Here is a 12450-nt window from a genome sequence, read left to right on the forward strand (position 1 = left end):
GCATTTGTCTGCAGTTATCTTGGCTGTGCAACCAAGAACTCGCAAATCATTTTGCCGTTTGTCATTACTTTCAAAATTAAAAATTCTAAACTTAATTTTACACAAATAAAATTGCTTATGCAATGTTGAAAATCCAATAAGGTGTGGAAACCAAAAGTTATTTTCCAATTTCATCTTATTTTAGAAGACATAGGGAATTAAAGAAAAGTGCAAGGCTGCCAATATATTTGGTCGCAACTTTATATCTGTACTGTAGCACTCAAATAATTAAATCCCACGAGAGAAAAATAATAGATCGTTTTGAACATCATTCAAGGTATAGATTGCACTCCAAGGCAAATATTGAAATGATAATGGGGAAGGTCCATCTTCCCAGTGCAATTAATGTGAGGTCAAATTACATAGTGCTTATTCAATTCCTCTGGGGGATTTGTGCCCTCTCCTGGAACGTGTGTGTAACGTCTGTTATTCCATAGTTCACTGTGTACCTCACATGGAAGTGCTTGCTAGACCCCTAGCAGTGTGTGCCAAACTGCGCCCTGGCTAGTACTAGGTACATTATGCATTAGGACTCAATCATAAGGGTTTTTGTCACTGGGAGGAAAATATATATTTTGTATTAAAGCGGAAATCAGAACGTATATACTAATGGAGTTTCCGTGCCATCCCTCTCTCTCTCTTTCCTCCCCACTCATTTTGTATTCCAGAAGACAGCATGGAGTCGTTTGACAGCGAACGGAGACCCCACTTCCCACAGTTTTCCTACTCTGCGAGTGGAACAGCCTAAACACACCCCTTTATTCCTCTGGTCCCACCATTTCCCCTCACCCCACCAGACTGCACATCCAACTACCAGGGGTTTCGCCACATCCTTTCCTTACTTCACCAGTGTTTCAGATAGTATTGTTGAACAGACATTTGCAATCTGCAGGTTCGGTAATTATATGGGAAAATACTCCATACTACACAAATGAAAAACCACTGATTTGTTTCTGTGGCCTTTTAAGACTTTTCTAATGGTGAGAGAGAACACTACAGTGCATTTCCTGCTAGTCTTGATGTGTGCAGTCAGACAAGCTTGATGTTCATAAAACCTAATTTATAGGAAAAGAGTGGTCATGCAGCGATGTGGTATATGAATTTAGAATGATAAGGCTACACGTTCTTAAACTTTTGTCTTGCTTTTGTCAGCACCTGTTATATTTGTCACATACTATTCACAAAGTGAACGTTTGCCTGGAAAATGTTACGGGACCATAAGGACTATATTGGAATTAGCCATTTAAAATTGAAATGTATTTTGCTGTTCTTTGTTTAAAGGGGCGATCTGCAGTTGTTACATACATTTTTTTCACTCATGAATAAATGATATGTACCCATTGATTCTTGAAGAATATAACTTATGAATGCCTAATGAACTTAGTTGAACTGTCATACCCTATCACAACCCACAATATAAGATAATTTACCTCCAAAGTTTGTAAACAAACACTTATATAGCCTCACACTATGGTTAAAATTATCATTTTGGATATGATGGCATCCATAGCTCTGTCTATGAATTTTAGTGGTTCCATTTCTCCAACCCATCCCTCAGCTTTTTACATAAACAGGGATGGGGAGAACGCTTTGTTTCAACTGCTGATTTCCGCTTTAATACCAATAAATATTGTGGCCCAACGGCAATAACAATAGATGACCAATGACTTCGTTTTCAATGAAGTGGGAGATTAGTCTGATATTGATTTTTTTTTTATCAAGACTTTCACACTATCACTATTTGACCAACACTTTGAATCTCCTTGGGCTGCCAGTATACCTAATCAATAAAATGTATTATTCTGTATATCTAACTGTTAGTAGAACATGGTTGATTCTTATAGGACTTCCAATGCTCAAAAAACATTCTTATCAGAATTTTAAAGCCCTAAAACATTAGAGAACAAGTTGAGAATTACCCAATGGACCACTGTCAGTCTAATAGAGAAATGATGTAATAGAGTGGCAGAAAGGGGATTCGCAGATACTTAAATAACTCTTATTCTGGGGGCAGGCATAATCTAAATACATTAAAGCTTGCTGTCAATGAATCTCAGAACTGTGTACACATGGTCAATTAGATATCCATTTCCTGTGGTCCCATTGAAAAGACAGAGTTACTCTAACCCCCCTGGACTATCATGTGCTTGGATTGTGGTGCCTCCCTGTCTGCATGTTGTATTCCAAACACTCTAGGCTGCTTCCCTCTGAACTTGCCAGTCAGGTACTGATCCTTTCTGCCCAATCAGGGAATCTTTTCTCTCTTCTGGATTTTCCTCTTCTACAGTATTGGGTGTTTTTCTCCCAGTGTACTCCCTGCAGCCTCAATGAGGTCACTATAACAATATAGTCCTTTAGGACTTACTCCATAAAGAAACTGGGCTGTGGTTCAGGGGGAAACAAGTTGAGTCAGCTTTGATCTCTATAGGTAGGGATGTGTTCCATTCCTCTACATGGCTCTGAGTTGTTATTTATAGAAAACCAGCAATGAAAATGGATTTGACTGTGCCAATGATATGCACTTTCCTGCCCCAAAACATGTATGTATGTATTTGTACACTTGTACTTGTTACACTTTGCTGTCAGAAATGACTGAAACAGCACCTCTCTAGACATCAATTATGAAAGGTGTGAACTATGAAAAGATAATTTGCGCAATTTACCCCCATATACAGATTGCTGTAGATAAACTGGTAATCTTGAAAATGGAACACTGTTCTCCAATGAGTTTCCAGAAAATTCTGCTGTGTTTTCAGATGACTGATAATCACAATACAAAAGTTAATCATACAAATGAATGTAACAGCTTTTTATTTTTATTTTCATATCAATTCCTCTTTCTCAAACAATTCTTAAATTGTTAGATCTGATTGTTGCTTAATCCTATGCACACTCATCATTTGCTGTCACCCTCTGAAAATAGGGAAATGCATTTTATACCTTTTCTTTTTAAAACTTTTTTTGTACCTCCTCTTTCCTATTCCTGAGACTGAGGACACCAGCTTTAGTAAATGATATCCACTTTGTACACTGTTTTTACTGTTTTTTTTTTCTTTCAAATTGATTAAATAAAAGGTCTTAACTAAACCTGCCAACTAGTCTTTCATTGTCTTTTGTTCAGTTGATCATTCAGCCATTCTTACAGACCTCAAGAACTTATCGGATATGCTTTTAACCCACAGTCATAGCACAAGCTTGACTTGCTAATGCTTTGATTAGACTGAGGTATTTAAAAAAAAATGAAATAACAAATAAACATCCTTGAACGAGGCGAACGTCTGAAACATAGGAATATACCTAAATACTGAGTGGCTAGATAGGTTGGACTTCTGTAACTCTACAGGACTGCATAGGTCCATGTTTGTCTGTGACTCTGCAGCTGGTCAGAGATGGAGGAGAAGCTCCCCTGGGCCAGACCCAGATGGTACAGTCTCCTGAGCAGATGTTGACAGCCAGAGCTCTGTCTGTCTGTGGCCAGCTGCACTGCTCTTCACTGCAGGATCATGGTTGTGCCCAGCGTGGGACTCACCTGACAACCGTTCCTCACCTGGCTCCAGCTGCACAAACCACAAAACACCTTTGTGCTAGCAGTGATGTTCTGCCCTCTTGGGGGATGTGTTGTGGGGAACTTGTCAATTACTGACTCCACAGTCTCTACCTCTTTCCCCTCACCTCACTGTACCAATCTTTCCTCTTATTATCTCTGAAGATTGAAAACCACTTATGCTTTGCATACAGTGCCTAGGGAAAGTCTACACACCCCTTGCACAGTCTTCACATGTTTCTGCCTTAAAATAAAACATATTTAAATTTTAGTTTTTTTCTACTTCACATTTCCAACATTAGAAAAACATTTCCAAAGTGAGAAAAAATTATATTAAATGGGTGAGGTGACATGAAAACGATGTTGCGCTTCCAAGGGCAGAAGTCTGTGTGTTGTGATTCTGGATGGCCAGATTGATAGCAATAGCTAGCTAACCAATAACTAATTATATATTTGAGCGACAAGTGCTCATTGTGAAAAAAAACACAAAAAACCACAAGTGCTCATTGTGCAAATGTATTCATGTTTTCAATAAACATTGGAGATTAAATATAGTTTACATATTATCAAAAATCCAAGCCAACCCTGTCTGTTTATCCCGTCTGTTATTCCCCATAGTTGCGCACGTCTCGGTTTTGTTGCTAAAAAACCACCGGAGTGGGTGTACCGAAAGGAATGGGTGTATGGAAAGCGAATCAGCTATTGGGCAGATTTGTTGCCTCTCAATACCGTTTTGCGTGACTGATTGGACTGCACAATGAGTCGGTATACGGGGGACCAGTGCACCGGTGTCGTATGGACATGCATGCCGACCTGAGACCTGACTGTGATAAGCTTCCTACTGGGTATCAAGGTTGTGTCGCCAGCGGTAGTTACGAGCCATTTTCCCCTCCCGTGAATTTATTTCATATAGGATAGCAGCCTACACAATAAATAAATCATATTGATTACTCAATGGGCAGGGCATGAACGGTAACAACACCGGGACACAGTGCCGTTCGCTCCCGCTTGACAAGCACTACTGTCCCGCACTGGAAGTAACTACCTAGTATCAGGGTGACAGTTATAGTAAGCATACACATACAACGCATGAAGCAACAGTTCACACATCACCAGTTCTCTTAATAACAATTATCGTCCCTTTATAACTGAACATTTACAATTATTTGACTAAAACTAACAGTGAAATACGACTCATCCTCTGGCTTCAAAACACAAGTATAAACGCTCACGGTATGATAGCTCAATGCTATGATGAAGCAATATGGCACCAGGGGGTATGGTATATGGCCAATATACCACGGCTAAGGACTCTGGTTCGATCCCGGGCTGTATCACAACCGGCCGTGATCGGGAGTCCCATAGGGCGTTGCACAATTGGCCCAGCGTCTTCCGGGTTGCAGGACGGTTTGCTGTAAAATAACAATTTGTTCTTAACTGACTTGCCTAGTTAAATAAAGGTTAATACAAAATAAAAATAAAAGTTAAGCATGACGCAACTCAGAGTGCCTGGATACAGCCTTTAGCCGTGGTATATTGGCCATATACCACAAATCCCCCGGGGTACCTTTTTGCTATTATAAACCGGTTACCAACATAATTTGAACAGTAAAAATGTATCATACCCAAGGTATGGTCAGATATACCACGGCTTTCAGACAATCAGCATTCAGGGCTCTAAGCAGGTTAATAATTGTTAAGAAATCCCCTTTGTGCATGTGCATAACTATAAATAAATCTGACAGGAGAGTTTGGGTGATGGAAGTAGAACAGAGAATCTCTTAAAACACTTGGACGATCATAAAACAACGAATGTTAGGCTATTTTCTGGCAATTGTGCTGTTATAATATGCCAGATGTTAAGACTACAAACCGTTATAAATGGCCCATTTGCGAGATTGACTTGTCATTTCAATAGGCATAGGCTACAGACTCAAATCTATATGAATAATATGTATCTGAACGGAATATGCTTGTCAACAACATTAAACGTTTTTACCTATAGCCTAATCTGACTACTGTTACCGCCAATCTAATGCGTTCTAACAACTGCGATAGAGCTTCCAATGTAACGTTAATTAACTAAACATGTCCATTCATAATTGCATAATAACACAAGGCTACAACAACAATAAACTGAAGTTATAGGCTATTTATTAAATTGGTTTACCAGCTCCAGGTAGACGACACAAGTGGTAATAATTGATTTGCAATGACTCCAGTGATATCGTCATTTCAATGTATTTATTATATCAAATGGTAGCCTACAATATCATATAAATTAATAGGCTAATTGATGGCCAACAGAGACAAATGTATCATTCTCCACATTTAATGGCAGTTTTATTGAGGATTTTCCCCCATAAAAAGAACCACGCGAGTTCCATAACTTCCATTTCAAATTTCCACTCCAGCAGCCCCCGAGACGCAAGAACTGAGCGTGCATTAAAGGGTTGGAAATAGGTGCCCTCATAGTAACAATCTAAACAGCCTACCACTGGTAAAAAGTTGTCTCGCCGTGAGCGCGTGCTGCTCGTTCTCCTCTCGCTCACCAGATGTATAAATGTGAAGCATCCGCTTGGCATTTCCACTCCCTACCAAATAGAGAGGAAGCCCAGTGGCATGCAGTGGGAGAAGATAGAACGAGATGGATTTTGGCCGACATTCTGCTATCGATGAAACATTTGACATCAATATAGTTTTGTTTCCAAAACTAAAATCTGTTACGAACAGAGTGAACTAAGTTTTGTAGACATGACCTTTAGCCAAAGTATTTTTTAAATGTCGTTGTTTAGATGAAGTGAAAAGGCGAATTCAGTTATTGCATACGCACAATTCAAGGAGTAGGTATTCCCTAACGGAAATATGCAAACCGTTTGCGATAGTTTGACTATGATTGGTGTTAAAACAATTGTAATTAAATTATTAAATGAAATATTACTCTACCTTTACCATAATGTATTTAAAATGCATTGGTTTGTTATGAAAAACAATATCAAATCAAAGTGTATTTGTCACGTGCGCCGAATACAACAGGTAGAACTTACAGTGAAATGCTTACTTACAGGCTCTAACCAATAGTGCGGGAAAAAGGTGTGTGTGTGTGTGTGTGTGTGTGTGTGTGTGTGTGTGTGTAAGTAAAGAAATAAAACAACAGTAAAAAGACATTTGAAAATAACAGTAGCAAGGCTATATACAGACACTGGTTAGTCAGGCTTATTGAGGTAGTATGTACAGTGGGGCAAAAAAGTATTTAGTCAGCCACCAATTGTGCAAGTTCTCCCACGTAAAAAGATGAGAGATGCCTGTAATTTTCATCATAGGTACACTTCAACTATGACAGACAAAACTAGAAAAAAAATCCAGAAAATCACATTGTAGGATTTTTAATGAATTTATTTGCAAATTATGGTGGAAAATAAGCATTTGGACACCTACAAACAAGCAAGATTTCTGGCTCTCACAGACCTGTAACTTCTTCTTTAAGAGGTTCCTCTGTCCTCCACTCGTTACCTGTGTTAATGGCACCTGTTTGAACTTGTTACCAGTATAAAAGACACCTGTCCACAACCTCAAACAGTCACACTCCAAACTCCACTATGGCCAAGACCAAAGAGCTGTCAAAGGACACCAGAAACAAAATTGTAGACCTGCACCAGACTGGGAAGACTGAATCTGCAATAGGTAAGCAGCTTGGTTTGAAGAAATCAGATGTGGGAGCAATTATTAGGAAATGGAAGACATACAAGACCACTGATAATCTCCCTCGATCTGGGGCTCCACGCAAGATCTCACCCCGTGGGGTCAAAATGATCACAAGAACGGTGACCAAAGTAACAAAGCCTACCATCAGTAACACACTACGCCGCCAGGGACTCAAATCCTGCAGTGCCAGACGTGTCCCCCTGCTTAAGCCAGTACATGTCCAGGCCCTTCTGAAGTTTGCTAGAGAGCATTTGGATGATCTAGAAGAAGATTGGGAGAATGTCATGTAGTCAGATGAAACCAAAATATAACTGTTTGGTAAAAACTCAACTCGTCGTGTTTGGAGGACAAAGAATGCTGAGTTGCATCCATTGAACACCATACCTACTGTGAAGCATGGGGGTGGAAACATCATGCTTTGGGGCTGTTTTTCTGCAAAGGGACCAGGACGACTGATCCGTGTAAAGGAAAGAATGAATGGGGCCATGTATCGTGAGATTTTGAGTGAAAACCTCCTTCCATAAGCAAGGGCATTGAAGATGAAACTTGGCTGGGTCTTTCAGCATGACAATGATCCCAAACACACCGCCAGGGCAACGAAGGAGTGGCTTCGTAAGAAGCATTTCAAGGTCCTGGAGTGGCCTAGCCAGTCTCCAGATCTCAACCCCATAGAAAATCTTTGGAGGTAGTTGAAAGTTCATGTCGCCCAGCAACAGCCCCAAAACATCACTGCTCTAGAGGAGATCTGCAAAGAGGAATGGGCCAAAATACCAGCAACAGTGTGTGAAAACCTTGTGAAGACTTACAGAAAACATTTGACCTCTGTCATTGCCAACAAAGGGTATATAACAAAGTATTGAGATAAACTTTTGTTATTGACCAAATACTTATTTTTGCTTTTATGAGAGATTTGCATTCAGAAATGCAAGCTGCCTAACTTGAGGGGCTGAAGCGGTTTCTTCTCTCAGAAATGATTTGTCCCGTTTTCGAGAAGACGCTCTCAGAGGGAAGGGATGTGGCCACTATGCAGTGTCCCTGTCATGACTTTAGTAAGCTGTGAGTAGACAGAGGCCTTGTTCTTCCACCAGCTCAGAGGATCCGCAGATCTTTGGAGGAGCATCTCTTCAGAGCATCTCTTAGAATCAGGTTGATTGTGAGGGCAAGTCATGGATGAGTCCTTTTTAAAATTTTCATGGCTTTGGTTATTTTAGCTGCATTGTCGCTAACACAACAAACCACTTTTCCATCTACTTGCCATTCTCTGGCCACTCTCAACAGTTCCTCTGCCAAGTTCTCTGAGGTGTGTCTGTCGCTGAACTCAAAGCAGTCCAGAAGCAGTCCAGAAGACAGCTAGACATCGAAAAATCTTCAATGAATTGACATGTAAGAAGTGGTTACCCTTGATGTCCAGCAGTCAGGCGAACTGCAGTAGCTTTCTGGACTCTTTCCCATACTGAAGAATGTGTGCTCTCGTACAGTTGTGGAATAAGTGATTTGGATAGGGTTTTCCTGCTTGGAATTGTGTACATTAGATTTAGACTATTGCTATAATTTCTAAAAACCTCTGTCCTTCAATATCGAAAATGGCTGGAAATCAGTGGCAATCATTTTAGCCAATGTAATATCAATTTGGCCTTGTTTTGCTACAGACATAGACTTTGGCATAAACTGGTCCATAGAAGACTGCGTTGCTGTGGGTCACGTTGTAGGCCTACTTGACTGAGTGGATACATCTCCACGTGTGGAGGTGCTGGCTCCACCACTATCACTAGCAGGCCCGCTAGTTTCTCGTAGCTCCGCTACAGCTAGCTTCACAGTTGGGTGCACAGTTCGCATATGCCGGTTTAGGTTGTGTATAGAACCGGATTTATATGAGATTTTGATTTGGAAAATTCTACACTGTGCTCTAACATTGTCTACGTTATTAAAATGCATCCAAATGCTACTGTGCTTCCGACTCCTTTTCTAGCTGTTTTTTCACAGCTGTCCTTCCTCTCTCCTCAGTTGCTAAGTGTGTGACTGTGTGAGTTGGCTCGGCCCTCCCTCACGCATCTTTGGTTCATTGGTTGACACTGCGTGTCTGATTGACAGGAACAACAGGTGAGGCTGTTAGTCTGAGCAGATAGTCAGAACGAATGTGTGCGCTTGAGCATTTAGGCCTATATTATTTTATTTATTTTTCAATTCTTTTGAATTAGTTAATTCTATTAATGTAAATATTTTGATTATTCATATCTGTATTTTTTTATAAATATATTTGGCTCTTCTGATATGCGAGCCGGCTCCCAACGTTCACCTACAAGAGCCAGCTCTTACAGCCGACTCGTTCGCAAACGACCAGTCACTAGTAACAGCCTGCCTCACTGCATGACAGTCAGCAGCAGGTCACAGTAAAATATATATATTTTTAAGAGAAATTACATGGCAGCTGCGGTGCAACTTAGAAATAGCCCAAAAACCTGCAACCCGCGACCAATACATTTTCCCTAGCGACATTGTTTTCAAAGTAGCCCAATTTCCCTGAGCTCAATGTACGCAATGTTGTTGATCCCTTTGTATTTTCAAGTATTGTGGTGGCAGCATCATGTTATGGGTATGCCTCTCATTGGCAGGGGCTGGGGAATTTGTCAGGATCAAAATAAATATGGAAGGAGAAAAGCCCAGATATAAAGTTAGAGGAAACGCTGCCTCAGTCTTCTGAACCCTGGGATAGAGTTGAATTTTTCAGCAGGACAACAACACACTTTTTCATGCCAAAGACATACTAGAGAGATGTTGAGTGTTCCTTAATGACCCAGTCTTACTGCTGGCGTACATTTGCTTGAAGATCAGAGACAACATTTGAATATTCCATCAATGACTCCCAACCAAATTTACTGAGCTTGAGCAATTGTGACAAAAACAATGAATAAATGTTGCCCTAAGACTTGTGCAAAGCTGGTAGAATCTTATTCAAAATAATGTACAACTGTAATGGCTGCCAAAGGTTCTTCCACCAAGTATTAACTCTGAGATGTAAAGACATACACAATCATAACATTTTCATATATTTGTATTTGTATTCATTTGGAAAATGTTCTACAATTTTTCTTTCACTTTGAAAATGTGGAGTTGGTTTTGCAGATCATTAGGAAAAAAATCAAATGTATTCCCTTTGTAGATTTAATTAAGGCAGCAAGAATGTGAAGACTGTGCAAGGGGACTTTCACAAGCGAGTGTATATCACTAAAGTTGAAGTCTTCCTCCATATGAGGTTTGCTTGAGGACAACCACGAGTAGAGGCCCTGAAAAAAGGCCTGAGGCATACATCTTCCTCTCCTCACACCCATGACTGTCAATACCCAACTACTCACATGGCTGCCTGTAAGGCCCTCAGTGGCTAGAATAGAGGAGGGTGTGTTAAGATGTTGAGAGGAAGATGAAAATAAACTGGTGTTCGTAATTGACTGAGAAACAGAAGGGTTTGCCCTTAGAGAGAGGTCACAATCTCAGAGAAACCCAATGTTAAAGCAGGACAGGGATTATACTGTATCTCAATAACAATGGAGTAAAACCCTATTTGCACAGGACTAGTATTACTGGAGAACGTTGGTTATGTAATTATTACCCCAGAATGTCTGTTATTACAGAGGACTATTTTTCCAACCTGCCCCCTGTAATTCTTTATATATTTTAAAATAAATTGACAGTTATGACGGAAAACTGGAGTTTTTTTCCTAGGCCTGAAGTTAAGTCCAGGCGATAACAGGGCTATGCTGATCACTCGAGCTTGGTTTCTACGTTTCTAAACCATTGTGTCGCCATAATATTTGTATTGGAGAAGTGTGATCATCATCATCATCATCATTAGGATATTTTTGCGATCCGCAGTAGATGTCCTAAATGCCCCCAGTCTTGCAATGTGAGCTAAACAGTGCACTTGCACTTGAGATGCGTTTTAAGACTATGGATATGAAAGTGAACATAGAATTTCCAAACATTTAGGTCAGTTGTATGCTGCTTTGAGATCTATTGACAGCAAGGGTTACATTAAATAGGCGCAATAGTTTTTACTGATGCATTTGGCAATATTCAATTCATACGCACAAAACATATGAACAAAAGCATTCATTGTGAAGGTTGATACATATAGGACCTTCATATATAGGCTATGCGCAACACTTCGTTCAATTGATCGAATCAGTTATTGTTTTCTTGCTCAAAACGTGAGCAACATCTGTCAAACGCAGACATCGATTCGTACGGGATTGGTATTATCAGAGGATCATGGAGTTCTCCAAAAACAGTAGATTATTCTGGCTGTTACTCTCCTGCCATGTAAAAAGTACTGCCATGGAAGATTTGGGCGGGACTACAATTACAAATGTGTTATTTTGTGTTCGTGTTCCCAAAATTAACTTTTAAGGCACACCTGTTAATTGAAATGCATTCCAGGTGACTACCTCATGAAGATGGTTGAAAGAATGCGAATAGTGTGCAAAGCTGTCATCAAGGCAAAGGGTGGATATTTGAATAATCTCAAATATAAAATATATTTAGATTTGTTTAACACTTTTTTGGTTACTACATGATTCCATATGTGCTCTTTCATAGTTTTAATGTCTTCACTATTATTCTACAATTTATAAAATATTAAAAAATAAAGAAAAACCCTTGAATGAGTAGGTGTTCTAAAACTTTTGACCGGTAGTGTATATTAGTGTATATTACCTAACCACCCCAGTAAAACGAATCCCGTCCGAATAGGGCTTTTGGGTTTGGGAAAAGTTTGGTGTCTCATTGTGAGTTTGTCTGGGAACAGATGTGCTTAAACCAACTCCTATTATTATACCATGTTCTCAGCCCAATCAGTAAGTAGTTATGTTGCACCTACCTGCATGCAGGCCATGGGAAAGTAAATGTAGTGATCTGTTTACTACCGTATGTTAAAGTAGTTGCAAGTGCTTGGTATCAACTGGAATTTTGAGACTGGCATTTTTTATTTAGTCGTAGGTAGAGCACCATCTAGCGGATAGTAGTAGAACATCTGTGACAGGTAATTTCCAATAGGCAGTGATTGATAATTACTTACTAAAGCATCGCACGTAAACTAAAGATAACATTATTTCCAGTCTTCTGTGGACTGACAGAAAATAACTCCACACCTGTCTGATGTATGCAAC

At 39.8% G+C, this 12450-nt stretch overlaps 1 protein-coding gene across 2 annotated transcripts in view; it reads left to right on the top strand.

Moving 5' to 3' along the window:
* LOC115146263 (RAC-alpha serine/threonine-protein kinase) overlaps positions 1–3134 on the top strand; it is a 36260-nt gene extending 33126 nt beyond the window's left edge. For both annotated transcript variants that reach the window (XM_065004249.1, XM_029688244.2), the window contains one exon: positions 708–3134. In XM_065004249.1, the coding sequence (XP_064860321.1) occupies positions 708–787 (80 nt within the window). In that variant the 3' untranslated portion in view covers positions 788–3134. The remainder of the gene's footprint in view (positions 1–707) is intronic.
* Positions 3135–12450: the final 9316 nt, after the last annotated feature.

This window comes from Oncorhynchus nerka, linkage group LG18, assembly GCF_034236695.1.
Source record: "Oncorhynchus nerka isolate Pitt River linkage group LG18, Oner_Uvic_2.0, whole genome shotgun sequence".
NCBI lineage: Eukaryota > Metazoa > Chordata > Actinopteri > Salmoniformes > Salmonidae > Oncorhynchus > Oncorhynchus nerka.